Below are 14,081 nucleotides of genomic sequence, written 5' to 3' on the forward strand. Positions count from 1 at the left end.
ACCATTTCATTCAGAACATCAGCAATGATCAACACAGATCATGAATTTGCCCAGGTACTTCTGTTTCTCATGCTTCCCTAAAATTGGTGAAATATCTGAGTATAGAAGGTTATCAGTGGTTTGGATAAAATAACTGGATGTGGGATTCAGATCAAAAAGATACACTCTAAAATATCAAAATGGTATCCTTTAATGACTGAAAGCAGCAGCTCTAGGCAGAATGCTAACTCTGATCAGTGCTCTGATTCATCCCAATCACTAAAGGTTTTTTTGGTTGGTAAAGGAAAACTGTACAGAAACTATTAAGTTATATTTACTTTAGTTTTGTCCCTGGTGTGAGGGGGCAGGCCAAATTCAACAGCCTCAATCCCTTTTAGAATGAGGTAGGATTTTTCACAAACCAAACCAAACCAAATGATAATCAAAGCAATACTCCAAATGCCTTCCAACTTCCTGTGGTGCACTATTAAATAATACCACTATTACTGGGGGCAGAATCCTGTATAAAATGAATGTATCTTAAGGAAGCTTCTTCCAATACCTTTGATACAATTCCCTAGAAGGAGAGTATCTACTTATGTTTGGGATACAATCAGAAATGACACACGAAATGTCTGCAGCTTGGATACATGCATATATTTAATTATGAAACAATTCATCAACAACAAAACAATGAGGAAAATTCACGAGACCTCAGTGCTGTGGAAGAGAACGGGACATCAAGTCAAAATGACATAGCAACTGACCCAGAAGGCTGCATGATGAGTGAAGCTAAGGCAAAGCTGACTAGGATAGTATTATATGCTCTTGAAAAGGAGAATGGCTGGAGAAGTATCCACTCATTTGACTGCTTGGAAGCAGGCAGCCTTAGTGTATGCTGCATGGAATGGAGGTGAAGTGCCAGGGAAGGGAGAGAGAGGAGAGGGAGAAGGGCAATACAGAATCCAGGGTAAGCAGGTGGAAGAGATTGAGACAGAATTACAAAGAGATGACTCTAAGGCCTTTTGTGTCCTCTGCAGCCTAAGATAAACCTGTTCCAGGTCTTTAAGTATGTCAGTCAAATTCAGTGATCACATGAGTAGCACTAGGCACTGTGAAGGAATGGTGGAGGAAGTGGTTTACAAAACTAAAAGGGTAACACGGTTCCTTCTCTCAAGGAGCTTACAACCTACACGGGGAGACAGGTTCCACACACAAAGCTACTATAAAACATATTTACAAAGTAACATAAATACAAATAAATATACATATGAATAAACAATATATGAAAGCTAAAAGGTACTATGTCAATAATTGTTCAGAAGTCCCTAGGTCAGTCAAAGAAGGCGTTCTGAAGGAAAAAAATGTGGGCTTTGAGTATAATGTTAGTGGAGAGTAGGGCATGTGCAAAGGCATAGGAGTGGAAGCAAATATGTCATGTCCGGTAAGCAGATTAGCTTGACTACAGTAGAAAGTCTAAATAGGTCTCCTTAAGAAGTGTGTGTGATGAAACAGTAGGAGTCTATTTGGTGAAAGACACTGACTTACTAATGCTAGGTCTGGTCCCTAAAACAAAATGAACAGGGAAAGATGTTTTCTCTAGGTAATGATAGTAGGTGGCTACAGGTCCAGGAGCAACTCCACTGCTTTCAAAATTTTGTAGTTACTCTAAGACAGAGAAACTAGCAATGGGATGATGGAGAAGTATTCAGCATCCTTGAGCAGTTCAAGTAGAAGGAACTGCTATCTGCAACAAATCTTATGACGTGGCAAGTGAAAAAATTCAATGAAATCCCAAGACTGAGGATCTACGGTCAAAAGGCCAGCCGGATCCCAGTCATCTCAAGTGCTCAAGCAGAAGGTCCTAGACCGTTGTTACTAATTCTTGGTGGGGAGTAGATTGTATATGCTTATAAAAGAATTTATTTTTGAACTACCATGACAATCAGCTTTGATCCTAACATTTTAGAAATTAAAATAGAAGGATGAGAAGAGCCCTAGTCTATAGGGAATGCTCACGTCCCTGAAGAAGGACAGGTCAATAAGGGCCCAAATTCTCCCCTGGTCTTTAAGTGGAAAGGCAAAACATCACACCTTGAAAAGAGGCTTTTCTCAGCCAAAGCAAGTAAGACCTCTTTCTTTAAGCCTATTGATCTGAAGCTGTTCCAGGAAGGAAAAAAGAGTCCAGGCCAGATGTTCAGCAGCAGCCAGAGTCGGACCCCATGTCACGAGAGCTCCGCTGGGAGGCACTGGGTCCCACTGATGTTGAAATACACTGCTGGGGGCCAATCTTGATGCCATTTGCCTGTAGAAGAAAAGAGGCAGTAGTTCCCACCTCAGTGTGAAAGTTAAGTGGGAGAAAGGAGAGGGGTAAAAGCAGAAATCATTAATCACATTTTCTAGAAGTAGATATGGCCTTGGCAGGTAACCATGCACTCTAGCCAGACTGCTGTGGAACGATAATCTGTGACAGTGAAGATAAGATGACCAGCTCTGGTATTATCGATGACTAGAAGTGGCTTTTGTGCCCATTTTTAAAGTGACTGTTATACTTAAAGTTTCATAGCTATGTGCAGAATCAGGATGTGATGAGGTGAGAGTAAGAGGAGGTAAAAGAGAAGTGGCAGCATATTAGCATATAATTCTTTTTTCTGTTTTGACCCCAAATTTCCTTTATAGAAATGGCCGTGCTGAGCAATTAAGAATCACACTTCCCCAAGCTCTGGAATAGTAAAAAACTGAGGTTGAAAAGAAAATCTCCCATAACGTATAAACCTTTTAGATCACCAATTAATAATCTCTTTAAGCATTCTGGGTCTCAGACTTGAGAAAAAATGAAAAGGATGACAGGTTTCTGTGTACCTACATAAAAAAAAAAAAATCAAGTATGAATTGGCATAGCTTCAAATAGTATCATGTTAGATAGGAAGTGCTTACATTCTAGGGAGCTTCCTATCCTGTTTAACACAAAACAAAGTTAATTGTCAGACCCCCACCCTATCTCACCTCATTGTGGACATCAAATAAACCCTGCTGGATCTTCCTATATATTTCTTTGGCTGTGTTAATGAAGGCCTAAAGGAAACATAAACCATAGTATTAGGCTCAAGTTTACCTAGAGAGATTAAGAAAAGAGAATACAAATACTATTCCTATTTGGATTTCAAAGGTGAATTAGGAACTATTAGGAGAATGGAGTAAAAATACAGACGGTCCCCCAAAGGCCCTGTAAAAGCCATTGAGAGTAGTTTCAAAAAGAAAAAGGGGATTCTACGGTATTTTGGTACTGACACACGATATACCTAGGGTTCCTACGTTGGCACCCTCTGCAAATAAAACAAACATGCTCTCTTCTCAGTTAGTTACTGAAGATACAGTCAGTATCAGGCTTACGAATGACTAAAGTAGAATCCATTAGTTCTACTGATTTACAAATAACAGTAGTGTCAATCCACACTTACCAATTAATGTTATCTAATATAAAAGTAAAGCCTTAGGAATCAAGGAAAAAGAAATGGAAAAATTCCCTTAAAGGGAGACATATGGTCACTATGACCATAAGACATCCTTTTCTTACCCATGTCTTATAAGGGAAGAGAATTCTGAATAAAAGGACAAAGGTATGGTATAATCTCTGAAAACTTTCCCTACTTTTTCCCAAATAGTACCTCTTCAACATTGCAGGCTGTTTTGGCTGACGTTTCCATGAATATAAGTCCATGTTCCCGAGCAAAGGCCTCTCCCTCTTCTCTCTTCACATCCCTACGGGATTCTAAGTCACTGCAAGAGATTAATTGGGGAGAAAACTAAAAAAAGATCCAAGTGAAAGAAGAAACTCTTGTTCTAAAAGAATCCCATAGCTGTTTCAACTGCCAGTTAATCCATAAAGAATGTAGATCCTGCATGACGTTCCTTGTATAGGGTTACTGATTTCTGTAGCCTCTTGGAAAATATTCTTCAGATCAGATTCTTGACAGCTGCTGCATGGCTGAGGATAATACCTTACTCTTATTACAGAGAAAAAGGTTTATAAGAGGTTAGGCAAGCCCCCTAGTTACTCAAGGTCTATGCCCTATGCTTCTTTTTTGAATGAGATCCAGTTAAAGCAAAGGAAAGAAGAGGAAAGGGAAATTCCAGTTACTGGAAAGTAGAAAAGTCATAGATGTCAAATCCCATAGTGATAAGTGTCTTCCTCTTTACTAGAATCAATCCACAGAAAGAGAGAGAGCCAGGAATAGGGAGAACACAGTTGCCTTAACGCTCACTAGTCTCATTATTAATGTGTATAATAAGTAGCAGCCTGCCACCAGGGAAATGAGGGATTCAGAGAAAATGATATGGATAAAATTAGGTGATATTGAGGATGTGAAGACAGAGCCAAGGAATGAGAAAAAATAAAGTGGCATGGAAAGACTTTATGCAAGACAGGATAAAAGGCTGCAGAATAAGGCAATGGTGAACTGTCTGATTTTCATTTTTCAAATTGCAAACTTTCATTTGGGAGGATTCCAGTTTTTCACCATAAAAAAAAAAATCAAGGAGTAAGTCCATTAGAGAACAACAAACCTGCAAAATGTAGATTTATTATTCATCAGCTGTGTGAAGACCAGGGAAGAACTAACCCTAAATGGCAACAGTCCCAAATTTGTACCTCTAGCCCAGACACGCCTCTAAGCCCCAGATCAGTTTGTCCATTTGTCTGTTCTCCATTTCCACTCTGATGTGTAAAAGGCACCTCAGAAGTACATCAAAATGAAATGTCCTGATTCTGTCCCAAGCTTCCACATCTCCATAAATGGCACAAGCCAAAAACCAAGACATTATTAACACCTTTTCCTCCTTCACTCCAAATACCCTATCCAGCCCAAAGCGAGGTCCTCCAAAATGTACCTTAAAATCATCCTTTTCTCTCTCTCAGTGCCATCGACCTAGTCTAATCCACCACTCTCTCACTTGGACTGCTGCTGCCGAAATCCACGTCAACCCTTGCTCCCCTCCAGGGTGATCTTTTAAAACCTGATCAAGCTACTTCTCTGCTTAAAACTCTTAAATGCTTCCTACTGTGTTTAGAATAAAATCCAAACTCCTCTCTCAGTTCAGTAAGTGCCATGATGAGATCTGGCCCCTGCCTTCTTTTCCAACCTCACCTCGCACCACTCCCCTCTGATTTAGTCCAACCGTACCAGGTTTCTTTCAACATTATAAACTTATCGAGCTTTTCCCAGTTTAAGGCTTTCACACAGTTTGTTACCCCTATGTGATACCTTTTTTAAAAATCTTTGCCCATTGAACTCTTGCACATCCTTCAGATTCCAGCTTAAATTACAACTCTAAATCAAAAATAAGTACCCTGGTACTCTTTTTTATGGTGCCCTTTTTCTTCCCCTTCACTGCATTTATCATGATTTATAATCAGATACAAATCATTTTATATTCAATATCTATGTCCCCATTGACTGTAAGCTCCATGGGAATGGGGGCAGGACTTTGTTTTCACCTTGCACACTCAGGGTCTGGCACAATGTCTAAGACATAACAGGTTTTCCATAAATTGGTTGAACCAATAAATGAGTACAATTAGTCTGTGGCCACAGTTCTAAAACGGTGCACCTTAGGCACTACTACAAACTCACAAGGGTGCCACAGGTTACTTTAAATATTCAAGGGAAACACAGCAACACTCAACATCAGAACACCACATAAATTACAAGCTTGATATAACTGGCAATGTCACCATCAGATCCTGACAGATTCCATTCAACATTTGCACATCTTTGCGAAGCTGACTTTTTGGCAGCTGCTGTGACAAAAAGCAAACCCTGCACAAAAACCAATTTGGAACGGAGAGTGGTAGTGTCCAATATTGATTCCAAGGTTTGAGAAGCTGTGCTGTCATTATGGTTATTTATGAAATAAAAAATTCTTTTTCTTTTAATTTATGTTTTTCATTTTTCACTTAGTTGTTATGACAAAAATACTTGCTATGTTGTTTAGATCTATTTAATAACAAAACTATTAGGTATGTCTTTTGGCCTATGGGTGCCTTAGAAAATTTATTGAGAATAACAAGTGTTGGTGAGAATGTGGAGAAACTGGAACCCTTGTGCATTGTTGGTAGTAATGTTAAATGGTGTAGCCACTATGGAAAACAATACAGCGGTACCTCAAAAAATTAAACATAGAATTTCCACAAGATCCAGCAATTCCACTTCTGGGTATATACCCTAAAGAATTGAAAGCAGGGACCCAAACAGATATCTGTACACCCATGTTGACAAGACGCATTATTCACAATAGCCAAAAGGTAGAAGCAACTGAAGTGTACATCAATGGATGAATAAACAAAATGTGGTAAATACATACAATGGATTACTATCCACCCTTAAAAGGGAAGGAAATTCTGACACATGCTACAATATGGATAAATTTTGAAGACGTTATGCTAAATGAAATAAGCCAGTAATGAAAAGACAAATATTGTATGATTCCACTTATATGTGGTGCCTAGAATAGTCAACTTTATTGAGACAGTAAGTAGAATGGTGGTTGCTAGGGGCTGGTGGGAGGGGAATGTGGAGTTACTGTTTATGGTAATAGAGTTTCAGTCGGGGAAGATGAAAAAGTTCTGGAGATGAATGGTGGTGATGGTTACAGAACAATATAAATATACTTAATGCCACAGAACTATCTACTTAAAAATGGTTAAAATGGTAAATTTTATGTTATGTATATTTTACCACAATAATTTTGTTTTTTTTTTAACTGAGACACTAAATGTACCTAAACTAAAAAAGTTTAGGACCCAAATGATCCAATGTCCACAGAGTACCTAGATGACTCCTGGTACTTATTATTTATACAAATAAAATTTTACCTCTTATTCCCAATCAGCATGATAACCATGTTGGAGCTAGAGTGCTGCCGGGCATCCTCTAACCACGAGGTCAGGTGGTTGAAGGTTTCACGCCTACAACAGAAAAGTTTAGAAAGTGGGTCAAAGGCTTATTTCAAAATGCCAAAGCAATTCCAAATGTATGGGAAAAGGGGGAAAATTATATGTGTAAAGAAAAATATTAGAGAGGGCTTTCCTCTTTAGCATTCTAACTAGATTCAGTAGATGAAAAAGATTTTGAGAACAGAGGAAAGAATCTCCCTCGCACCCACCAGATGTGGCTCACCTTGTAATGTCGTACACCAGCAGTGCTCCGGCTGCTCCCCTGTAGTAGGAACGGGTGATGGAACGGAAGGATTCTTGTCCAGCCTTTTCCATCAACATGACAGCAAAAAAAATCCCAACAAAACCAGGTTATTTCCAGAGAAATTACTTGATCACATGCCACTCTAACACAAAGGACTTAATTTTACCAAAGAACTTCTATTAAGAAAAGAGAATTAGGGAAAAGGAAACCTGACTGCCCAGGGAGAAGTCCAGGTGGGAAATCAATATTCTTCAATGACAGTGCAATGGATATTTTGGGTGGGTCAACTCTTCCTATGAGACTGTCCATCAAATTGCTGAATGTTTAGCATCGCTGGCTCCCCGTCGCAATGCTAGTAGTGCCCCACAGTGTGACAATCAAAGACATTCCCATACATGTCCCAATATCCCCTAGGGAAAGAACTGGAAATAGAATTAGAAACTCAGAGTATTTTCAATCCCATATGATGTTGAACATATCACATTAACCTTTCTTTTCTGTTTCTATTCCTTTACCTATAAAACGGAAAATTATCTTAGAATGCAAATGCCCTGTCTAATGGAAGTTTCATTTTGATGGATCAATGTAGAAAATTAGATACAAAGCACTTAAATTGGGCATATGCTGATTGACCTTTAGTGTTCCACTAATAAAGACAGGACTACCAAGATGTCCCTTGCTGGGATCTTGTCGTGGCAAACAGGAATAACAAATAGGGAAAGAAGCCCAGGGCCCAGGACAGAGTTTTCCTAAAACAAACCCAACTGTTTATACTCTAATCTCATTTCCAACTGGGGCCAAGATATTAAGTTTTATTTATAACTGAGCAATTCATTAACGCCCCCATATACTGGATACTTTTGGTTTCCTGATGGAAGAAGTTTTTGGGTTTTTTTGGGTTTTTCATTAAAGGAAGCAAAATCATCTAAATATGAATACCCTGAGCACTGAATGTATCCTACCGGAAAAGTTTTCACATTCTTGAAATTCTTTATCCTCATATTCCTACATAAAGTTTAGGAAGGAAGACTACTGTTCATAATTTAAAGATAGGAAAACTAAGATGTGGACATAGGAAAATAAATAGCTTTTTCATAGTATAATAACAGTAACAGTAATGATACTAATTATATCACAAATGGGAAGAATTAGGCTCAAAGGCCAGTTCAGTAACTGGCCAAAAGTTATAAACTCTATATATGTTGAACCCATAATTTAAACTTAGGAGCTTAAGCCGCATAGCACAGGGAGATCAGTTGGGTGCTTTGTGACCACCTAAAGGGGTGGGATAGGGAGGGCGGGAGGGAGGGAGACGCAAGAGGGAAGAGATATGGGGACATATGTATATGTATAACTGATTCATTCTGTTATAAAGCAGAAACTAACACACCATTGTAAAGCAATTATACTCCAATAAAGATGTTTAAAAAAATAATAATAATAAACTTAGGAGCTTAGTACTTCATAGCACAAAAGCTTGTTTTCTTAGACATTATTTCATATAACCTAAACCCAGGTTTGAAAGTGAGAAGAGTGTTCCAGTACACTAATTCTAAGGTTACTTTTCCAACAATACCAGAATCTCTTACTATAAGAATCATACAAATGGGACCTCCCTGGTGGTCCAGTGGTAAGGAATCCGCCTTCCAATGCAGGGGACATGGGTCCGATCCCTGGTTGGGGAACTAAGATCCCACATGCCATGGGGCAACTAAGCCCACGCACCTCAATGAGAGACCCCACGTGCCGCAAACTACAGAGCCCATGCGCCCTGGAGCCCACGCACCACAACTAGAGAGAGAAAACCTGCAGGCCACAACCAGAGAGAAGCCCGCACGCCACAACAAAAGATCCCACATGCTGCAATGAAGATCCCTCATGTCACAACTAAGACCCGACACAGCCAAAAATAAATAAATATAAAAATATATATTAAAAAAAAGGAATCATACAAATGTTTTAATGAGTTGCATGCCTATTAGAACATCAAAATCCAAAAATAATTCTAAAGAAGTTTGCTGGTAATATTAACAAAACTTTAAGATTTAAAACATGTTTTTTCCCTCCAAGAGCTCACTTAAATTTTATTTATCCTCTAATGGTTTTACGTCTTAAATTATTTGATTCCTGTTTTGCTTTTATCTTACTTTTTCTCGTCTTCTGCTATGGTTGAAAGCTTCCTTCCTTGTGGCCTTCTAGGAACTAAAAGGGAAAGTCTGAGGGAGGCCTGTGTTATGGTTGAATCATATGGCAGCATTTAACTTTAGCAGATGAAAATACTTCCAGTGGGCCATCAGAAATGCTTTTTAAAATCAAATCACTTTAAATCTCAAATAAACAATCTAACCCTACACTTAAAACAACTAGAGAAAGAAGAACAAAGAAAACCCAAAGTCAGTAGAAGGAAAGAAATCATAAAAATCAGAGCAGAATAAATGAAATAGAAACAAAGAAAACAATAGCAAAGATCAATAAAACTAAAAGCTGGTTTTTTGAGAAGATAAACAAAATTGATAAACCCTTAGCCAGACTCATAAAGAAAAAAATGGAGAGGACGCAAATCAATAAAATTAGAAATGAAAAAGGAGAAATCACAACTGATACTGCAGAAATACAAAGGATTGTAAGAGACTACTACGGGCTTCCCTGGTGGCGCAGTGGTTGAGAATCTGCCTGCTAATGCAGGGGACACGGGTTCGAGCCCTGGTCTGGGAAGATCCCACATGCCGCGGAGCGACTGGGCCCGTGAGCCACAACTACTGAGCTTGCGCGTCTGGAGCCTGTGCTCCGCAACAAGAGAGGCCGCGATAGTGAGAGGCCCGCGCACCGTGATGAAGAGTGGCCCCCACTTGCCGCAACTAGAGAAAGCCCTAGCACAGAAACGAAGACCCAACATAGCAATCAATCAATTAATCAATAAAATAAATCTTTAAAAAAAAAAATCAAATCACTTTACTTCTTAATCTAATCCAAGTTCCTGAACCAAAGTTTGTGAGCCAATAAGCTAGAAAGAGTGAGCAGTTCAATTTGGGTTGGTCTGCATCAGTCTGAGGTATCTTTGTCCATCCCCAGGAAAAAAAAAGTCTGAAGCAGCAAAGAATTAAGATAGAGATAAAGAGAATTAACAGCTTTCTAATCTCCCCCAAACAGAAGCATCAGATTATATATAGTTTCAAGATATATAATCCATTCCTACAAAGTCAGATAGGCTCATTTCCTAAGAATCAAAATGCATTCCAAAGTAAAATACAAATGAATTTGGGATTTTTTTTTTTGGCCATGCCGCGTGGCTTGTGGGATCTTAGTTCCCTGATCAGGGACTGAACTTGGGCCCTTGCAGTGAAAGCACAGAGTCCTAACCACCGGACTGCCAGGGAATTCCCGAATTGGGGATTATTTAATCAATATTTTTACAAAGCAAAGTCATACATTATTTGGGTAATTTAAAACAAAAAGATATGGCATTCAGAATTTGTAACTGTTACAGATGGAAGTGAAAACTTCCCTATCTCTTTGATTTCACTCTTCTACTACTCTGATCTCCACCATTAGCCCCACCATCATAGCCCTTTGCCCCTGCATCAGCCTTTACTGTTATATTCAGGACTAAAGTATTTCTGTTTCCTCTCACCGTATCCCAGATTTGCAGTTTGATTTGTTTTCCATCAATGTTGACCATACGGGCCCCAAACTCCACACCTGTCAGTGAAAACCAAGAGAAAGAATGAACAACAGCCATGTTGAATGAGAGCTTCATGCTTTTCCTCAATGTGCTAAAGACTCATCCTCTGTCCGCACTTAGTACCACTAAGCACATTACAGCTGCCTATTTGCTCCAATTCATTTTGTGCTCCTTGAAGTTTTACTTACCTTCTAGAATTAAAAACTGTGCTCTAGATAATGACCTCGGAAATATAACCAAAAAGCAGATATGGGGATAAAACTAATTAAGAAATCAAGGAAAAGGTAAATAAATTTTTAGCATTATTATTTAATGCTTAAATGTTATTAGGTAATGTTTAATTTTGTAACTTTTTTAATAAAAAACTTCTAAAAATTTTGAAAATATTTCCTAATATTTTCTCAAAGTCACTCTCTAGTCCTCTATATGAAACAACATTTCTTTTTGCAATTCCAGAATTTTTGTTTTAGAAAAGCACCTATCTAAGAAGTAGGTTCTCAAGAATGAAACATTTCAGGTCTCCAATAATTCCCAGAGTTCACTGGAAAACAGCCTTCCTCCTAGGAGTCTGGAAACAGTCTGATAAAGATTTTGGTTTACCTGGCGTTCAGCTTCTTTCAAGGTAATGTCAGGACAAAACTTAAAAATTGAAGATTACTTACATTAAAAATACTTGATGATAAGTCAAACAATTTGTCCTATTTTCTATTTTTATACAGTACTTTACTCCAGGACTTCTGATTTCCAAGTAAGAAAGAGCACTAATCTGGCTTCTGCTATTCAGTGGCCCCAGGCACAATGGGACCAGAATCTCAACTCCAAAGTTCTGCAGTCAATAAGACAAATTAAAAAATTGCTTCTTACTACTCTGGACTGCTTCATCAAGAATAGTGATAGTTACTAAAAAAAAAAGTCACTAATTTTGTTTTCTTTCTGGACAAGAAGAATGGAATTTCAATGGGGAAGAATTAAAAAATAACACTTTTGTCCCCTTTTATGCAACTTCCTCTAATTACACAGAAACCTTCATATTTTGCATATATTTTCTATCTAACTACCTTGTTTATCTTGGTACAGAAAACTGAATTCAGAAAGAAACAGAGCCTATACTGGACTCTGGGGAAAACTTGATTGATCACTTTATTCCTCTGTTTTGAAACTTGTCATTTGCTCCCATTACCTTCAGGTGTTTCAAAACTTCATCCCTGGGGCTTCCCTGGTGGCACAGTGGTTGAGAATCTGCCTGCCAATGCAGGGGACACGGGTTCGAGCCCTGGTCTGGGAAGATCCCACATGCCGCGGAGCAACTAGGCCCGTGAGCCACAACTACTGAGCCTGCGCGTCTGGAGCCTGTGCTCCACAACAAGAGAGGCCGCGATAGTGAGAGGCCCGCGCACCGCGATGAAGAGTGGTCCCCGCTCGCCGCAACTAGAGAAAGCCCTCGCACAGAAACGAAGACCCAACACAGACAAAAATAAATTAAATAAATTAATTAATTAAAAACATCACCCCACTACTAAGGGTATTTCTTGGTTAAAAAAAAAAAAAAAAAAAACTTCATCCCTAATATATTCTCTAGCCTTATTTCTTCCCACTCTCCACTTTAAATTCCATGCTCCAACCATATTAAATTACTTTCAGCTTTCCAAATGTAGCCTGATCTCTGTTATTCCTGAGCTTTTGCACATGTTATTCCTTCTTGCCCTGATCACTTTTCCCTCATCTCCACAACCCCTTTGCCTGGCAAACTCCTGCTCATTCTTCCATTTTCAGCCTCTCTTGATAGAGGTGGTACCTCTTTTCCCCTTTTGCAGTTGAAATTTACTTGTCATTATCTGCCCCCAGCCCCACCTCCTACATTGGAGCTTTCAATGCAGGCACAGTGTTTGCATTGTTAAGCACTGTACCACTAGCACCTAGCACAGAGTGGTTGTGCACTTAATATTCATTTGCAAAAATGTTTTCCTGTTGATACTATCCTCTAAATCCTTTTCTAACCTCATTAGATATTTCTGAATAAGTCCTTTGGGATCAGTAGTAGCTTAGACTTCCATAAGGTGGGACTTGGAACTGGCAATATAGTAAGAATGGGAGCTAGGGATTTTATTCTGAAACTGCATCTGCATGGCAAGAAGGCTAGTTTTACACATATATTTTTTGGGGGGCTGGAGTTATGGAGATTATGGGGAAGGGGTTGTTAAAGCCCCAGCAGGCCATGCCTTATCACAAATGTGTGGAAGATGTTCATACTTCCCAGGATCACCAGTGTGTCTCTGAACTCTATCATACTCTTTTCTTTAAAACAAAAGTTATTAGTTTCATGTACCTTTTAATTCTAAGTCTGGGATGGCTCTTCAATTTGCTTCCTCTTTTCCAACACACACACAAAATCTATATAGCAGTGATTACTTTGAAAAAAACACATGTGAGGTTCGCACTAATTTACCGCAAAGCAAGGTGAGTTTTTGAATAGTTATGTTTCCGTGGAATTTTCCACAGACATACAAATTGCATTTGGGAAAAAAAGTCCTACAGCAACTAATCCATACCTCACGCTCATCTCTAAATTTAAAGGTACCTTTCAATTACTTACTCCCCATTACACTACTCCCCATTTATCAGCATTTGATTAGTCACACTTCACTAAACATAACTTTAGACTAGTTCAAAAATAGGGAGAGGTAACTTTTTACTTCGAACACCAAAGGCTGCTAACTTTCCACTTTAGCTAGCCATATTTCATAACCTATTCTAGGACAGGTACATGCACTTACCTATTGTGAGGTCGTGGACAGGCTGGAACCTCTTGTCTGTAAACTGCAGGAGGAGACATGACTTCCCCACACCTGAAAGAAAAGGACGCGCGTTCTAGGAGTTACGCCGCCCGGGAACAGTCCAGTGTCGGGGCGTCCGGGACTCGGGAAGGGGAGCGGGGAGCCCGGAGCCCGGAACCCCGAGCCCCGAGCCCCGAGCCCCGCCCCCGGCCGCCCGCCCCGCCCCCGCTTCACTTAATCGCCCAGCCCACTGAATGAGCCCCGCCCCCAAGACCTGATTTCGGTGCTTCGAATCCCCGCCCCAGCTTGAGGGCTGTCGCCCGCGGGTTACCTGTGTCCCCGATGATGATGTACTTGAAGAGATAAGCATAAGTCATGGTCCCGTTTCCTCTGGATTCCGGGTCCGCCCGACTTCTACAGCCCCTTACCTCCGGCCTCTCTAGCCAC

At 39.6% G+C, this 14,081-nt stretch overlaps 1 protein-coding gene across 2 annotated transcripts; it reads right to left on the reverse strand.

The window, feature by feature from the left end:
- Positions 1-621: 621 nt before the first annotated feature.
- Positions 622-14,047, reverse strand: RAB2B (RAB2B, member RAS oncogene family). Of its 2 annotated transcripts, none has more exons than XM_061182343.1 (8): positions 13,966-14,047; positions 13,635-13,706; positions 10,810-10,877; positions 7,158-7,240; positions 6,854-6,946; positions 3,648-3,759; positions 2,986-3,054; positions 622-2,284 (listed from the first exon to the last, which is right to left on the reverse strand). In XM_061182343.1, exons 1-8 carry the CDS (start codon positions 14,009-14,011, stop codon positions 2,177-2,179), a joined length of 651 nt encoding a protein of 216 aa, XP_061038326.1. In that variant the 5' UTR covers positions 14,012-14,047; the 3' UTR covers positions 622-2,176. The 2 variants fall into 2 exon arrangements, with proteins under 2 accessions (XP_061038326.1, XP_061038327.1); XM_061182344.1 differs by lacking the exon at positions 13,966-14,047 and adding an exon at positions 13,909-13,942.
- Positions 14,048-14,081: the final 34 nt, after the last annotated feature.

Source organism: Eubalaena glacialis, chromosome 2 (assembly GCF_028564815.1).
Source record: "Eubalaena glacialis isolate mEubGla1 chromosome 2, mEubGla1.1.hap2.+ XY, whole genome shotgun sequence".
Taxonomy (NCBI): Eukaryota; Metazoa; Chordata; class Mammalia; order Artiodactyla; family Balaenidae; genus Eubalaena; species Eubalaena glacialis.